The sequence below is a fragment of the Tamandua tetradactyla genome, chromosome 10 (genome assembly GCF_023851605.1).
Source record: "Tamandua tetradactyla isolate mTamTet1 chromosome 10, mTamTet1.pri, whole genome shotgun sequence".
NCBI classification, from domain to species: Eukaryota; Metazoa; Chordata; class Mammalia; order Pilosa; family Myrmecophagidae; genus Tamandua; species Tamandua tetradactyla.
Window position 1 is genome coordinate 16,910,775 of NC_135336.1, and position 18,433 is coordinate 16,929,207.

An 18,433-nucleotide genomic window follows, 5' to 3' on the forward strand; every position below is an offset into this window, starting at 1 on the left:
GATTTTCACAATGACATCATTCCAATTACCAAAAGATGGAAGCAATTTAAGTGTACATCAACAAATGAATAAATGTAATGTGATATATACATAAAATGGAATATTATTCAGCTGTAAGAAGGAATTAAGTATTGATGCATGTGACAACATGGATGAACCTTGAGGACATAATGTTCAATGAAATAGGCCAGACACAAAAGGACAAACATTATATGATCTCACTAATATGATCTAATTATAAAAAGCAAATTTACTAGGTTGAAATCTAGAATACAGGTTACCAGGAGAGAGAATGAGGGCAGAGACTAGAGAGCTGATGCTAACTTTGTGCAGAATTTTTAAAAAGGTAGATTGTAAATGTTTGGAAATGGTAGAGGCGACTATAGCACATGACTTTGAGTTTAATTAATAGCACTGAATTATGTGTGTGAATGTGGTTTGAAGGGGAAGTTTAGGGTCATGCATGTCACTAGAAGGAAAGCTAGAGGATAAAACATGGAACTGTATAACATCCACCCTGTTGTGGATGATGATTGTGGTTAATGGTACAAATATAGAAATGTTCTTACATGAACTAGAACAAATACACAACACTATTACAATGAGTTAACAATAGGGTGGTATATGGAAAAAATATACCTAATGCAAACTATGGACCATAGTAAATAGTAATATTTTAATACTCTTTCATTTTTTATAACAAAGGTCAACGCTAAATGTCAATAGGGGCATATAAGAGGTATGGGGTTTTTCTTTGTGGAGTAATGAAAATGTTCTAAAACTGTGGTGTGAAGTATATTCACAGTTACAATTTGAGTCCCAGATTATACACTTTGGATGAACTATGGTGTGTGAATATATCTCAATAAAACTGCTTAAAAATAAATTAATAAAAGGAAAGAATCAAGCACTTATGCTGTTTTGCATACGAACAACAGTACCGAACAATAGATGAGGGAAGCATAAGAAGTAAATATATGAAGATAGAATTCAAGTACCACTATTTTGCAACCCCTACTGAATGAAGTGATATGGGCGATGAGGATCAACGGCTGTCATCATCACAAAAAGAGACACCACAAGACATTATACACCTCCTAATAAAGAACACAGCAACACCTATGGGCTTGCTAGGAATTGAACCTCAATCTGATCACATGTCTGGAGCCAGCTGCCAGTTGCCAGGAAATAAAGCTGTAAGAGGAACATGTAAAATTGCATGAGTGCAATCAACAAAATCTCAAGGTCAAATAGGCCCCTGTTCTTCCACAGATAAATTTTAAAGGAAAGAAAAGGATGGAGAGAACCTGCAAATTAAGAGATTTAATGGCAGTAATCAATTTTTAAGTGACCAAGGCATAATGTGTAAGAATTCCCACTTGGATGATAAAATTATAAAGAAATAAGGAAGTAATTAAAAGTCAAGATGGTGGTTTACTTTTGGAAGGAGCGGGGAGGCTGTGATTGAGACAGACTCATCAGTTGCTGCTAAGATGGCTAGCAAAGTTCTATTTCTTGACCTGGGTGGTAGTCGCAAGGGATTTACCTTATACTAATTTACTAAACTATATAAATTTGGGTTGTGAAATTTTTCCATTTTATGTTATAGCCAAAAAGATTTTAAAAAGATACATGCTTTTGCCATCCCTGTCCTTGACTGGAGACATGCCACCATACCTTTAATTTTCTTTTCAACCTTCAGAAAATATTTGCAATCCTTACCTTGGTCACAGTACATTAATAAACCTGGATTGTTGACTACAATAAAGGTTTCCCCATCTTTACTATATGGCTGATGATAGCGGTAGTGCACGGGCAAAAAAGCTTGGAAACAATCAATGCACTGTGAATCTTGTCTGGCATATATGAGAACTTCAGACTCCTTGGACAAATAGTTAGGTGCTTCTATATTAAAATTTTCTGAAACCATCATTGCCTGTCAAAAGAAAACAAACATTAATTCAGAAGAAGAAATGAAAAACATTACAAAATAACAATAAAACCAGAAGAATCCTGAACAGATGAATGGAAGTATTAACTTTCCCCTTATAAACAGTTTTCTCTCCCTTTTCAACCTCCAATTTTAAGTAGAAAACAGAGGACAGATCTCTGCTTAATAAAAGTTTGTTACTCAAAGAAAACTGGGGAACATATACTCTGGGGTGCCAAATTTCCCCATAATAAAAATTATCTATGTGCAATTTCTTTAATTAACCTGTTTAGGTGAGAAAATAGGTACCAAGAATAGAGAAATTCTAAGACTAAATATAGCAATATTTAGTAAGTATGACTATCACACTATGACAAAAAAAGAAAACGGCAAACATGTTTGGGGCTAAAATGATTACTGTCATTCTGGTAATTTCCTAACCTTCAGAGAAGCAAGTAAGATGGTAAAGAGAATAAAACACAACAATGAGGACAGGAAGTCAAAGAAAATCTTAAGGTCAATCTATATTGGGTAAAAAAATAAATGGAGGACTTCCAGGAAGATGGTGGAGTAGGGTAGGCTGGATTCACCCCTGCTCCATACAACAAGATAGGGGATGGGGCAAAAATGATGAGGACTGCAGTCCTGCAGGGATGAGTGATGGAAGAGGTCTCCAATATTTCATAGAGAGGATAGAGGCAGAGAGATCATGATGGGGAGAACACAGTGGGTCTGAGCAACCATGACCCCCATGGGAGGCTGGGCGATGTGCAGGAAAGTACAGATCCGAGGGAACTGACCATTCCTCTGCAGCAGCCTGCCCCAGCTGCTCGCTGGGGAAATGTTCCCACCTGGCTCCGTACCCGGCAGCGCCCATGGGAAGCCCAGGGGCATAACTAGCCATCCACTGTGAAAAGCCGCACCTGAGCACTAGGAGCAGCTGAGTGGCTTGGCACTATAGCCATCCCGTCAGATGCAGTGAATGACGGAACTGCTGGACAGTAATCAGCTGCTCCCCCAGGCACTGTGGTCAGCTCCCCATTTCTCGTGGGTTAGAACCAGGCCTCCCATCATTGTGTATTAGGCATAGACCCCTACCACCACACATAACATCTTCCAAGCCTGCCGCTCAAGTCAGGGAGGGACACAGAATATGGAACAACTACTCAAGGATATTTATAAAGAAATAAAGGACATCAGAAAGACACTAGAAGAGCATAAGAAGTCAAAAGATTAAATAGAAAACTGGGAGGTCTCATAGAAATGAAAGATACAGGAGACCAAATCAGAAATATACTAGAAAAAAAAAGATAGCAGATCCAAAGAAGCAGAAGAAACAGTAAGTGAACTAGAGGACAGATTAACTGAATTAGAGCGCACCAAGGAACAAAAGGTAAGACAGAAAAATGGAACTGAGCTTAGAGAAATGATAGAGAACAAAAGGTGAACAAATATAAGAATCATAGGTATAGAAAAGGGCTGGGAAGGTTAGATAAAGAGAGAACAGGGAAAACTTCCCAACCCTTATATAATATATGAATATGCAAACCAAAGAGGTCCAAACAAACCCCAGAGTAAATCCATATAGACCTACTACAAGACACATACTAATCAAACTGTCAAATGTTGAAAAGAAAGAGAATGGCCCTTCTACTACACACAAGGGAAAACACCTAACACTGTGTTCAGATTACTCAACAAGCAGAATGGAGGAAAGAAGGCAGTGGTACAATATATTTAAGATCCTGACTGTGAAAGGCTTCCAGCCAAGAATTCTTTATCCAGCTAAGTGGTCCTTCAAAATTGACGGAAAGATTAAAATCTTCAAAGACTTAGAGAACTAGTCAACAAGATATCTGCCCTACAAGAAATATTAAAGTGAGCCCTGTCAGCTGAAAAAAAAGAAACAGGAGACAGAGGTCTGGAGGAGGGCACAGAAAGAAAGAGTACTAGTAAGAGTAATTTAAAAGACAAAAAAGAGAGACAGGAAAAAGAAGACATAGATCTGACAAATAAAAATTTAAAAATGAGATTGTAGTTTCAAGAACTACTTTTACAGGGATAAGTGTGAACATTAACAGACTGTGCTGGTTTGAAAGAATTATGTGCCCTAGAAAAGAACTCCAATCTTGTGGGAACAACTGTTTCTCTTAAGCCCTATTCAACAACATTGGTTGGAATCTTTTGATTAGATTATCTCCTTGGAGTTGTGGCTTGCCCAATTGTGGGTATTAACTTTAGATTAGAGGGAGATATGACTCCACCCATTCCAGGTGGGTCTTGATTACTTAACTGGAATCCTTTAAAAGAGGAAGTGGGCTCTTCCGGGTCAAGATGGCGGCTTAACAATGTGCGCATTTTAGTTTGTCCTCCAGAACAACTACTAAATAACCAGAAACAGTACAGAACAGCTCCTGTGGCCACGTCAGTGACCAGACACACAGCATACCCCAGTCTGGATCAGCTGGACTGGCTGCAAGCACCCCCCTGAACTGTGAGTTCCCAAAGCTGTGGCGGCCTGTGCCCCTCCCTCACAGGCTGCTTCCCAGAGGGGAAAGGAAAGGACTTTACCAGCAGCAGGGACTGGGCACAATCAAACGCCAATTGTGGAATTAATTAACAAATTCTGACTACTAAAAATAGGCCCCAGCTTAGGTGAACCTGGTCAAAGCGGAGGTTGCTCGTTTTTACCCTGGCACCAAGGGGGCAGGACTGACAGAAAAAGGGGAAAAAATAAAAAAAGGAAACAGAGGTTTTTGTGGCTGTGTATCTACAAAGGCTTGACTGCCTCTGGATACAGCGGCAGGACTTTTCAGGCTGCAACTGCCCCAGGCATAGGCAGAAGTGAGCTCTTTTGGGGGCTTGTCTGGAGCCTGTGCCTTCCCCAGGGGAGGGGTGAAGCCCAACTCAGGTGGAATCCCTCCATCAAGGAATTCAGACACCAGGGCTTGGTAATTTGAAGCCATTAAAATCAGCCTACAACCTCTCCTCTGTCTCCACCAAGCCTCCAGCAGGGAGAGTCTGCCAAAGTTAAAGGTGCCACATCATCTTATGCTGGTGGGACCTGCAGTCAGACAAGCACCACACACAGGGCAGGATAAGAAAAACAGAGTCCAGAGACTTCACAGGAAAGTCTTCCAACCTGCTGGGTCTCACCCTCAGGGAAAACCGACACAGGTGACTCTTTCCTCCTGATAGGAGGCCAGTCTGGTTTGGGAAAATCTGGCTGGGGTATATAATATCTAAGTAGACCCTCTTAAGTGTGGGGGCAGGGGGAAGGCACCACACAAGCAGGGCAAGAAACAAGAAAACAAGAACTGAAAAATTCTCCTCTGTTAAACAAAACTTAAGCTACAGGTCCAGATAAAGCTGAACGGAATGTCAAAGAACAGATAGACAACAAACTCATCCAGCAAGAAAACCCTAGATAAAAGAAGTTAAAGCAATCTCCAGAATAAACTAATTAAGGTAATTAAATGCCTAGACGCCAGCAAAAAATAACAAATCACACTAGGAAAATTGAAGATATGGCCCAGTCAAAAGAACAAACCAACAATTCAAATGACATACAGGAGCTGAAACAATTAATTCAGAATGTAAAGGAGGAAGCGGGGCAGGCCATGGTGGCTCAGTAGGCAGAGTTCTCACCTGCCATGCCGGAGACCCGGGTTTGTTTCCTGGTGCCTGCCCATGAAAAACAAAAGAGGAAGCTTTTTGGAAAAGCTTGAGAATGACGAGATAACCACGAGAACTACCATAGCCCACGCAGCCAGAGACCTCTGGGGATGAAGAAGGAAAATGCCCCTGGAGGAGCTTCATGAAAGAAGAAGCCTGGAGAGAAAACTAGCAGACATCGCCATGTTCACCATGAGCCTTTTCAGTTGAGAGAGAAACCTTGAACTTCATTGGCCTTTCTTGAGTGAAGGTAACCTCTTGTTGCTTTCTTAATTTGGACATTTTCATACACTTGCTTTAATTGGGACGCTTTCTCGGCCTTAGAACTATAAACTAGCAATTTCTTAAATTCCCCTTTTTAAAAAAACCATTCCATTTCTGGTATATTGCATTCCGGCAGCTAGCAGAGCAGGACACAGACTAAACGCACAATTAAAAACATAGATTGGCAGAATAGATTAAAAACATAATCCTGGGCAGGCCATGGTGGCTCAGCAGGCAGAGTTTTCACCTGCCATGCCAGAGACATGGGTTCAATTCTCAGTGCCTGCCCATGTAAAAAAAAATAATATAAAAAATAAATTAAAAAAACCCAACTATATATATATACATCTATATGCTGTTTACAAGAGACACACCTTAGACCCAAGGGCACAAATAGAATGAAAGTGAAAGGGTGGAAAAAGATGTCCTATGGAAGCATAACAAAAACAATGCAGAAGTAGCTATACTAATATCAGATTAAAAAAACTTTAAATGGTAGTAGAAAAGCTTAGCTTACCTATAGCTGTGCCTAAAAGACACCTCCAGAGGACCTCTTTTTTCGCTCAGATGTGGCCTCTCTCTCTTCCTCTAAGCCCAACTCTGCAAGTAAAACCACTGCCCTCCCCTCTACATGGGACATGACAGGCAGGCATGAAAATCTTCCTGGCAGTGTGCAGATGACCCCCAGGGATGAGTCCTGCCCTGGCACTGTGGGATCAACAATGCCACCCTGACCAAAATGGGGAAAGAAGTATAACAAATAAGGTATCAGTGGCTGAGAGAGTTCAATAGAGTCGAGAGGCTACACTGGAGGTCACTTTTATGCAAGCTTCAGTTAGACATTGCTACTATCACAACTTGTCAAACCCCAACCAAAACCATTCCTGCCAATCCTAAAGAATACCCAGGGCATTACATAAGATTCTACAAAGGTTCCATGCACCAGGGTGACTTTCCAGAAACTACAACCTCCAGATGGGTCCCTGTAAGTCCTGAAATGCAGAGGGTCCAGCCTTTCCAGAACATCAGCTAGTTCAATCCCCCATCCCATATATTGAAAGCCCTTTCCAACATGAAAAAGAATGGCCATAGCCCAAATACCCATTAAGAGTGAGAGAAGATCAAAGATGATGGTGGAGTTACACAGAGAAGGTTGGATTTAACATATGAGTATGAGTGCTGAATCAGTATACTGATATTTCTTTTAGTCTCTGGTACCTTAGAGCATCTAGGAATAAAAACCTAAAATTGTGGAATTGTAAACCATACCAAACTCTGAAATATATCCTAAAACTGTTGCAATGTATTTTGAAAATTATTGTTTTTTTTTGGTATACATGCTATTTTTCACCAAAAATGGGGAAAAAAAGAGAAGGAAGAGTATACTAGAGAGGATGGGATTTTATAAAGGAATATGACTGCTGAATCAGTATATTGATATTTCTTTTGGTCTCCGGGGTCTTGGAGCAGCTAGAAGAAAAAATGAAAAATTGAGGAACTGTAACCCATATCAAACTTTAAAATATATGTTGTATAACTACTTCTTAAAATTTAATTTGAAATGTATTGCTTTTTTGTATATATTCTATTTTTCACAATAAAAAGTTATAAAAATAAAGATCAATTCCATAATAATAATAATTAAACAAAGACTTTAAATGTAAAGATGAGAGGCAAGGAAGGACACTACATATCAATAAAAGGGACAATTCACCTAGAGGAAATAACAATCATAAATGTTTATGCTCCCAATCAAGAAGTTCCAAAGTATAGGAGGCGAACACTGCAAAAACTGAAGGAAGCTATAGATGTTTTAACAATAATAGTGGGAAACGTCAATACACCACTCTCCACTATAGACAGAACAACCAGACAGAGGAACAACAAGGAAATAGAGAACCTAAACGATGTGAGAAACAAATTAGACTAATAAACATGTATAGATCATCACACTCCAAAGCACCAGGATATACATTCTTCTCTAGTGCGCAAGGAACATTCTCCAGGATAGCTCATATGCTAGGACATAAAATAAGTCTTCATAAATTTAATAAAATTGAAATGATCCAAAGCACTTAAGCACTTTCTCTGACCATAACAGAACAAAGCTGGAGATCAATAATTACCAAGAATCAAAGCTTTCACAAATATATGGATATAAAACAGCCCACTCTTAAATAAACAGTGGGTCAAAAAAGAAATGGCTAGAAAAATTGGTATCTATGTGTAGACAAATGATAATGAGAATACAACATCAAAACTCATGGGGTGGGTCAAAGGCAGTGCTGAGAGGGAAATTTATGGTCCTAAATGCCTACATTAAAAAACAAGAACAGAGGGTACAAGAGTAGTTCAGTGGTAGAATTCTCATCTGCCATGCAGGAGACTGGGTTTGATTCCTGGCCTGTGCACTCCCCCTGCCCACACTCCCCGCAAAAGAATTTAACAAATGGTGCTGCGATAAGTGGATAATGACACAGAAAATGAATGAAATGTGACCCCCATCACAGCATACAATACATAATAAATAAATAAATACATAGAAATAAAAAAACAAGAGTATGCTAAATCACCAGAAAAATTATTGATTGTAAGAAAGGGTGTAAAATTTTATTTATTAGTAAATAGTATGCTTTCAAATAAAAAAAAACAAGAACAAGCAAAAGTTGAGGACTTAACTGCTCACCTGAAGAAATTAGAGAAAGAACAGCACACTAACCCTAAAGCAAATAAAGGAAGAGAAATAACAAAGATTAAAGCAGAAATAAACAAACTAGAGAACAACAACAACCAAAAAAAAAAAACCAATGCAAAATGAATGGAAGAACAAAAGGACAATAAAAAGAATCAATGAAACCAAAAGTTGATTCTTTAAGAAAATCAATAAATTGATACACAGCTACTTAGGACAACACAGAAAAAAAAGAGAGAGGACACAAATAAACAAAACCAGAAATGAGAGGGGTGTCATTACCATGGATCCTGAAGAAATTTTAAAAATCCTAAGATAATACTATGAACAACTATATGCCAACAAACTAGACAACTTCGATGACATGGACAAATTCCTAGAAACACACAAATGACCTATACTGACTGAAGAAGAAACAGAAAATCTCAACAAACCAATCATAAGTTAAGAGATTCAATTAGTCAGTAAAAATCTTCCCACACTTGTCCCATATGATTTTATAGGGGAATTTTATCAAACGTTCCCCAAAGAACTAACAGTGATCCTGCTCAAACTCTTGAGTGAAAGAAACTAACTTATTTTATGAAGCTAGTATCACTCTAATACCAAAAGTATGAGATACTACAAGTAAAGATACGACAAGAAAGGAAAACTACAGACCAATCTCTTTAATGAAATAGATGCAAAAATTCTCAAAAATACTACCAAATCAAATCCAATGACACACTGAAAGAATTATACATTACAACAAAGTGGGGTTTACACCAGGAACACAAGGGTAGTTCAACATGCAAAAATCAATCAACATAATACAGCTCATTAACAAATTAAAAGGGAAAAATCACATAATCATCTCGACTGACACTGAAAAAACATTTGACAAAATTCAGCATCCTTTCCTGATAGAAACAATTCAAAAAGTAAGAATTGAAGGAAACTTCCTCAATATCATAAAGGGCATATATGTAAAACCCATAGCCAGCATACTCTAAGGTGAGAGACTGAAAACACTGCTCCCCTAAGATCGGAATCTAGACAAGGATATCCTCTGTCACGACTATAATTCAACACTGTGTTAAAAGGTGTCACTAGAGCAATCAGGCAAGGAAAAGAAATCAAATGCATCCAAATCAGAAAGGAAGAAGTAAAACTTTCGTTATTTGCAGATGACATGATCCTCTATTTGGAAAATCCTGAGAAATCTATGACAAAGCTATTTCAGCTAAAAAATGTCAGCAAAGTGATGGAATATAAGATTAATGTGCAAAAATCAGTAATATTTCCATATATAAGTAATGACCTAACTGAAGAGAGAATTAAGGAAAAAATTCCATTCAAAATAGTGACCAAAAGAATTAAGTCTCTAGTAATACACCTAATCAAGAATTTCAAGGACTTGTACATAGAAAATTACAAAACATTCCTAAAAGTAATAAAAAATGACATAGTTAGATGCAAAACATTCCATGGTCATGAATAGAAAGGTTGAATGTCCTTAAGACATCAATTCTACCCAAACTGATCTACAGATTCAATGCAATACCAATCAAAATCCCAACAACCTACTGTGAAGACTTGGAAAAGTTAGTTATCAAATTTATTTGGAAAGAAGGAAAGATACCCTGAATAGCTAAAGAGAGCCTAAAAAAAGAGCAAACTAGAAGGACTAACACTTCCTGACTTTAAAAGCTTACTAAAAAGCCATAGTGGTCAAAACAGCATGGTACTGGCACAAAGAAAGAAGTACCAACCAATGGAATCAAATCAAGAGTGTAGAGACAGATGACTAAATCTATGGTCAACTGATCTTTGATAAGACTCCCAAGTCCACTGAAAGGGACCGAATAGTTTTTTCAATAAATGGGCATGGGAGAATTGGATATTAATAGCCAAAAGAATGAAAAAAAGGACCCAAATCTTACATCTTATACAAAAATTAATTCAAAAATGGATTAAATACCTAAATGTAAGAATCAGTACCATCAACCTTCCAGAAGAAACTACAGAGAAGCATTTTCAAGTGATAGACTAATAATAGGTGATAGACTCTTAAAGTTTACACCTAAAGCACAAGCAGAGTAAAAGAAAAAATAGATAAATAGGAACTCCTTAAGATTAAGAGCTTCATTTCCTAATACAACTTATGTAGATAGTTTGATTGAGCGTCTTAAGTACTTGGAATCTCAGGTAGGACGTGAGATTTTGTTAGTTTGTCCAGAGTGATGCCCCGATGAATCCCAGAGTGACTGAATCAGTGAGTGGAAAAGTATTTGCAAGGCCCCTTCGGGGAATGGTGAGAGCGGGGAGAAATTCAACTTTTCCAAGTTAAATTCTTTTTTTTTTTTTTTTATTTCTTTTTTTTTTTATTAATTAAAAAAAGAATTAACAAAACAATTAGAAATCATTCCAATCTACATGTACAATCAGTAATTCTTAATAACATCACATAGTTGCATATTCATCATTTCTTAGTACATTTGCATCAATTTAGAAAAAGAAATAAAAAGACAACAGAATAAGAATTAAAACAATAATAGAAAGAAAAAAAAACAAAAAAAACAAAAACAAAAAACCTATACCTCACATGCAGCTTCATTCAGTGTTTTAACATAATTGCATTACAATTGGGTAGTATTGTGCTGTCCATTTCTGAGTTTTTATATCCAGTCCCGTTGTACAGTCTGTATCCCTTCATCTCCAATTATCCCTTCTCTTTTTTTTTTTTTTTTTAATTAACGGAAAAAAAGAAATTAACCCAACATTTAGAGATCATACCATTCTACACATGCAATCATTAATTCTTAACATCATCACATAGATGCATGATCATCATTTCTCAGTACATTTGCATTGGTTTAGAAGAACTAGCAACATAACCGAAAAAGATATAGAATGTTAATATAGAGAAAAAAATAAAAGTAATAATAGTAAAATCAAAACAAAACAAAACAAAACAAAACAAAAACCTATAGCTCAGATGCAGCTTCATTCAGTGCTTTAACATGATTACTTTACAATTAGGTATTATTGTGCTGTCCATTTTTGAGTTTTTGTATCTAGTCCTGTTGCACAGTCTGTATCCCTTCAGCTTCAATTACCCATTGTCTTACCCTGTTTCTAACTCCTGCTGAACTCTGTTACCAATGACATATTTCAAGTTTATTCTCGAATGTCCGTTCACATCAGTGGGACCATACAGTATTTGTCCTTTAGTTTTTGGCTGGATTCACTCAGCATAATATTCTCTAGGTCCATCCATGTTATTACATGGTTCATAAGTTTATCTTGTCTTAAAGCTGCATAATATTCCATCGTATGTATATACCACAGTTTGTTTAGCCACTCTTTTGTTGATGGAGATTTTGGCTGTTTCCATCTCTTTGCAATTGTAAATAACGCTGCTATAAACATTGGTGTGCAAATGTCCGTTTGTGTCTTTGCCCTTAAGTCCTTTGAGTAGATACCTAGCAATGGTATTGCTGGGTCGTATGGCAATTCTATATTCAGCTTTTTGAGGAACCGCCAAACTGCCTTCCACAGTGGTTGCACCATTTGACATTCCCACCAACAGTGGATAAGTGTGCCTCTTTCTCCGCATCCTCTCCAGCACTTGTCATTTTCTGTTTTGTTGATAATGGCCATTCTGGTGGGTGTGAGATGATATCTCATTGTGGTTTTGATTTGCATTTCTCTAATGGCCAGGGACATTGAGCATCTCTTCATGTGCCTCTTGGCCATCCGTATTTCCTCTTCTGAGAGGTGTCTGTTCAAGTCTTTTTCCCATTTTGTAATTGGGTTGGCTGTCTTTTTGTTGTTGAGATGAACAATCTCTTTATAAATTCTGGATACTAGACCTTTATCTGATATATCATTTCCAAATATTGTCTCCCATTGTGAAGGCTGTCTTTCTACTTTCTTGATGAAGTTCTTTGATGCACAAAAGTGTTTAATTTTGAGGAGTTCCCATTTATTTATTTCCTTCTTCAGTGCTCTTGCTTTAGGTTTAAGGTCCATAAAACCGCCTCCAGTTGTAAGATCCATAAGATATCTCCCAACATTTTCCTCTAACTGTTTTATGGTCTTAGACCTAATGTTTAGATCTTTGATCCATTTTGAGTTAACTTTTGTATAGGGTGTGAGAGATGGGTCTTCTTTCATTCTTTTGCATATGGATATCCAGTTCTCTAGGCACCATTTATTGAAGAGACTGCTCTGTCCCAGGTGAGTTGGCTTGACTGCCTTATCAAAGATCAAATGTCCATAGATGAGCACTCTATTCGATTCCATTGGTCGATATATCTATCTTTATGCCAATACCATGCTGTTTTGACCACTGTGGCTTCATAATATGCCTTAAAGTCAGGCAGCGCGAGACCTCCAGCTTCGTTTTTTTTCCTCAAGATGTTTTTAGCAATTCGGGGCACCCTGCCCTTCCAGATAAATTTGCTTATTGGTTTTTCTATTTCTGAAAAATAAGTTGTTGGGATTTTGATTGGTATTGCATTGAATCTGTAAATCAATTTAGGTAGGATTGACATCTTAACTATATTGAGTCTTCCAATCCATGAACACGGTATGCCCTTCCATCTATTTAGGTCTTCTGTGATTTCTTTTAACAGTTTTTTATAGTTTTCTTTATATAGGTTTTTTGTCTCTTTAGTTAAATTTATTCCTAGGTATTTTATTCTTTTAGTTGCAATTGTAAATGGGATTCGTTTCTTGATTTCCCCCTCAGCTTGTTCATTACTAGTGTATAGAAATGCTACAGATTTTTGAATGTTGATCTTGTAACCTGCTACTTTGCTGTACTCATTTATTAGATCTAGTAGTTTTGTTGTGGATTTTTCCGGGTTTTCGACGTATAGTATCATATCGTCTGCAAACAGTGATAGTTTTACTTCTTCCTTTCCAATTTTGATGCCTTGTATTTCTTTTTCTTGTCTAATTGCTCTGGCTAGAACCTCCAACACAATGTTGAATAATAGTGGTGATAGTGGACATCCTTGTCTTGTTCCTGATCTTAGGGGGAAAGTTTTCAATTTTTCCCCATTGAGGATGATATTAGCTGTGGGTTTATCATATATTCCCTCTATCATTTTAAGGAAGTTCCCTTGTATTCCTATCTTTTGAAGTGTTTTCAACAGGAAAGGATGTTGAATCTTGTCAAATGCCTTCTCTGCATCAATTGAGATGATCATGTGATTTTTCTGCTTTGATTTGTTGATATGGTGTATTACATTAATTGATTTTCTTATGTTGAACCATCCTTGCATACCTGGGATGAATCCTACTTGGTCATGATGTATAATTCTTTTAATGTGTTGTTGGATACGATTTGCTAGAATTTTATTGAGGATTTTTGCATCTGTATTCATTAGAGAGATTGGTCTGTAGTTTTCTTTTTTTGTAATATCTTTGCCTGGTTTTGGTATGAGGGTGATGTTGGCTTCATAGAATGAATTAGGTAGTTTTCCCTCCACTTCGATTTTTTTGAAGAGTTTGAAGAGAATTGGTACTAATTCTTTCTGGAATGTTTGGTAGAATTCACATGTGAAGCCATCTGGTCCTGGACTTTTCTTTTTAGGAAGCTTTTGAATGACTAATTCAATTTCTTTACTTGTGATTGGTTTGTTGAGGTCATCTATGTCTTCTTGAGTCAAAATTGGTTGTTCATGTCTTTCCAGGAACCCGTCCATTTCCTCTAAATTGTTGTATTTATTAGCGTAAAGTTGTTCATAGTATCCTGTTATTACCTCCTTTATTTCTGTGAGGTCAGTAGTTATGTCTCCTCTTCCATTTCTGATCTTATTTATTTGCATCCTCTCTCTTCTTCTTTTTGTCAATCTTGCTAAGGGCCCATCAATCTTATTGATTTTCTCATAGAACCAACTTCTGGCCTTATTGATTTTCTCTATTGTTTTCATGTTTTCAATTTCATTTATTTGTGCTCTAATCTTTATTATTTCTTTCCTTTTGCTTGCTTTGGGGTTAGCTTGCTGTTCTTTCTCCAGTTCTTCCAAATGGATAGTTAATTCCTGAATTTTTGCCTTTTCTTCTTTTCTGATATAGGCATTTAGAGCAATAAATTTCCCTCTTAGCACTGCCTTTGCTGCGTCCCATAAGTTTTGATATGTTGTGTTTTCATTTTCATTCGCCTCGAGGTATTTGCTAATTTCTCTTGCAATTTCTTCTTTGACCCAGTCGTTGTTTAGGAGTGTGTTGTTGAGCCTCCACGTATTTGTGAATTTTCTGGCACTCTGCCTATTATTGATTTCCAACATCATTCCTTTATGGTCCGAGAAAGTGTTGTGTAAGATTTCAATCTTTTTAAATTTGTTAAGACTTGCTTTGTGACCCAGCATATGGTCTATCTTTGAGAATGATCCATGAGCACTTGAGAAAAAGGTGTATCCTGCTGTTGTGGGATGTAATGTCCTATAAATGTCTACTAAGTCTAGTTCATTTATAGTAATATTCAGATTCTCTATTTCTTTGTTGATCCTCTGTCTAGATGTTCTGTCCCTTGATGAGAGTGGTGAGTTGAAGTCTCCAACTATTATGGTATATGAGTCTATTTCCCTTTTCAGTGTTTGCAGTATATTCCTCACGTATTTTGGGGCATTCTGATTCGGTGCGTAAATATTTATGATTGTTATGTCTTCTTGTTTAATTGTTCCTTTTATTAGTATATAGTGTCCTTCTTTGTCTCTTTTAACTGTTTTACATTTGAAGTCTAATTTGTTGGATATTAGTATAGCCACTCCTGCTCTTTTCTGGTTGTTATTTGCATGAAATATCTTTTCCCAACCTTTCACTTTCAACCTATGTTTATCTTTGGGTCTAAGATGTGTTTCCTGTAGACAGCATATAGAAGGATCCTGTTTTTTAATCCATTCTGCCAATCTATGTCTTTTGATTGGGGAATTCAGTCCATTGACATTTAGTGTTATTACTGTTTGGATAATATTTTCCTCTAACATTTTGCCTTTTGTATTATATATATCATATCTGATTTTCCTTCTTTCTACACTCTTTTCCATATCTCTCTCTTCTGTCTTTTTGTATCTGACTCTAGTGCTCCCTTTAGTATTTCTTGCAGAGCTGGTCTCTTGGTCACAAATTCTTTCAGTGACTTTTTGTCTGAGAATGTTTTAATTTCTCCCTCATTTTTGAAGGATAATTTTGCTGGATATAGGAGTCTTGGTTGGCAGTTTTTCTCTTTTAGTATTTTAAATATATCATCCCACTGTCTTCTAGCTTCCATGGTTTCTGCTGAGAAATCTACACAAAGTCTTATTGGGTTTCCCTTGTATGTAATGGATTGTTTTTCTCTTGCTGCTTTCAAGATCTTCTCTTTCTCTTTGACCTCTGACATTCTAACTAGTAAGTGTCTTGGAGAACGCCTATTTGGGTCTAATCTCTTTGGGGTGCGCTGCACTTCTTGGATCTGTAATTTTAGGTCTTTCATAAGAGTTGGGAAATTTTCAGTGATAATTTCTTCCATTAGTTTTTCTCCTCCTTTTCCCTTCTCTTCTCCTTCTGGGACACCCACAACACGTATATTTGTGCGGTTCATATTGTCCTTGAGTTCCCTGATACCCTGTTCAAATTTTTCCATTCTTTTCCCTATAGTTTCTGTTTCTTTTTGGAATTCAGATGTTCCATCCTCCAAATCACTAATTCTATCTTCTGTCTCTTTAAATCTATCATTGTAGCTATCCATTATTTTTTCTATGTTTGCTACTTTATCCTTCACTTCCATAAGTTCTGCTATTTGTTTTTTCAGTTTTTCTATTTCTTCTTTATGTTCAGCCCATGTCCTCTTCATGTCCTCCCTCAATTTATCGATTTCATTTTTGAAGAGGTTTTCCATTTCTGTTCGTATATTCAGCATTAGTTGTCTCAGCTCCTGTGTCTCATTTGAGCTATTGGTTTTTTCCTTTGACTGAGCCATATTCTCAATCTTTTGAGCGTGGACAGTTATCTTCTGCTGCTGGCGTCTGGGCATTTATTCAGATTTCTCTTGGTGTTGGACCCAGCAAGGTTGTAATATTTTTCTGTGAAATCTCTGGGTTCTGTTTTTCTTATCCTGCCCAGTAGGTGGCGCTCGTGGCACACGTTTGTCTGCGGGTCCCACCAGTAAAAGGTGCTGTGGGACCTTAAACTTTGGAAAACTCTCGCCGTCCTGGGGGTTCGCTAGCCGAAGCGGCTTGAGCCGGCCCGGGGTCCGAACGCAGGGAGGGTTGCTGGTCGCCGCAGCCAGGGAAAGAGCCCGTCCGAATTTCCTAGTCGGCCCTGGGCAACACGCGTGGCGGGAGGGCGCCAGCGGCAGCGGCCCGCCCGAGAGAGTGCACGTTCCCCGGGAGTCACGGGGTCACCGTTCTCCGCGGCCTGGGGGTTTCCGATCCAATTCTCTCAGTTGGTCCGGGGGCTGCGCGTGGTGTGGGCGCCAGTCGCCTTGGTTTCAGGGGACCACCTCTCCAATTCTCCCAGCCGGCCCGGGAAGGGGGAAGGGAGTAACTCCGGCCGCTTGCCACCCCGCCCGGTAAGGCCCGCGCGCCTCGGCGATCTCACCTGAGCTGCTTCTCTCAGCCAGCCAGCCGTTCCAGGATCCCAAGTTGAATTCTTGATATTCTCACAAGCAGTGTGGACAAACAAAGCTATAGGCTGAGCCCCCAGTCTTGGGGTTTGTTCATATGAAACTTAACCCCACAAAGGATAGGTCAAGTCTACTTAAAATTTAGGCCTAAGAGTCACCCCCAAGAGAGCCTCTTTTGTTGCTCAGATGTGGCCTCTCTCTCCAGCCAACACGACGAGCAGTCTCACCACCGTACCCCTCTCTACATGGGACATGAGTCCCAGGGGTGTGGACCTTCCTGGCAACGTGCGACAGAGATCCTGGAATGAGCTGAGACTCAGCATCAAGGGACTGAGAAAAACCCTAGAATGAGCTGAGAATTAACATCAAGGGATTGAGAGAATCTTCTCGACCAAAGTGGGAAGAGTGAAATGAGATTAAGTGTCAATGGCTGAGAGATTCCAGAGTCAGAGGTTATCCTGGAGGTTATTCTTACAAATTAAGTAGATATCACCTTGTTGTTCAAGACATAGTGGAGAGGCTGGAGGGAACTGCCTGAAAATGTAGAGCTGTGTTCCAGTAGCCATGTTTCTTGATGATGATTGAACAATGATATAGCTTTCACAATGAGACTCTGTGAATGTGAAAAGCTTGCGTCTGATGCTCCTTTTATCTACTATATCAACAGAAGAGTAGAACATATGGAATAAAAATAAATAATAGGGGGAACAAATGTTAAAATAAATTTAGTTTGAAATGCTAGTGGTAAATGAAAGCGAGGGGTAAGGGGTATGGTCTGTATAATCTCTTTTTCTCTGTTATCGTTTTATTTCTTTTTCTGTTGTCTTTTTATTTCTTTTTCTAAATCGATGCAAACGTTCTAAGAAATGATGAATATGCAACTATGTGATGATATTAAGAATTACTGAATGTATATGTAGAATGGAATGATATCTTAATGTTTTGTTTGTTAATTTTTTTAATTAATAAAAAAAAGATTAAGAGCTTCTGTGCCCCAAAGGACTTCGTTAAAAAGGAGAAGAGGCAGCCAACTCAAAGGAAGAAAATAATTGGAAATCACATATTGGATAAAGGCTTGCTATCCTGTATATGTAAAAAAGTTATACGGCTCAACAACAAAAGAACAAGCAACCCAGTTATAAACAGATACTTTTCCAAAGAGCAAATACAAATGGCTAAAAAATACATGAAGAGATAGATGCTTATTTCATTAGCTGTAAGGGAAATGCAAATCAAGATGACAATGAGATATCACCTCACACCTTTAAGAATG

At 37.9% G+C, this 18,433-nt stretch overlaps 1 protein-coding gene across 1 annotated transcript in view; it reads right to left on the bottom strand.

Annotated features, from left to right (window-relative positions):
- The window catches only part of PIGX (phosphatidylinositol glycan anchor biosynthesis class X), a gene marked incomplete at its 5' end in the record, with an annotated part of 99,811 nt that overhangs the window by 8,176 nt on the left and 73,202 nt on the right, over positions 1–18,433 (bottom strand). Inside the window, 1 exon segment of the mRNA XM_077119332.1 lies at positions 1,723–1,936. Within this exon segment, the coding sequence (XP_076975447.1) occupies positions 1,723–1,936 (214 nt within the window).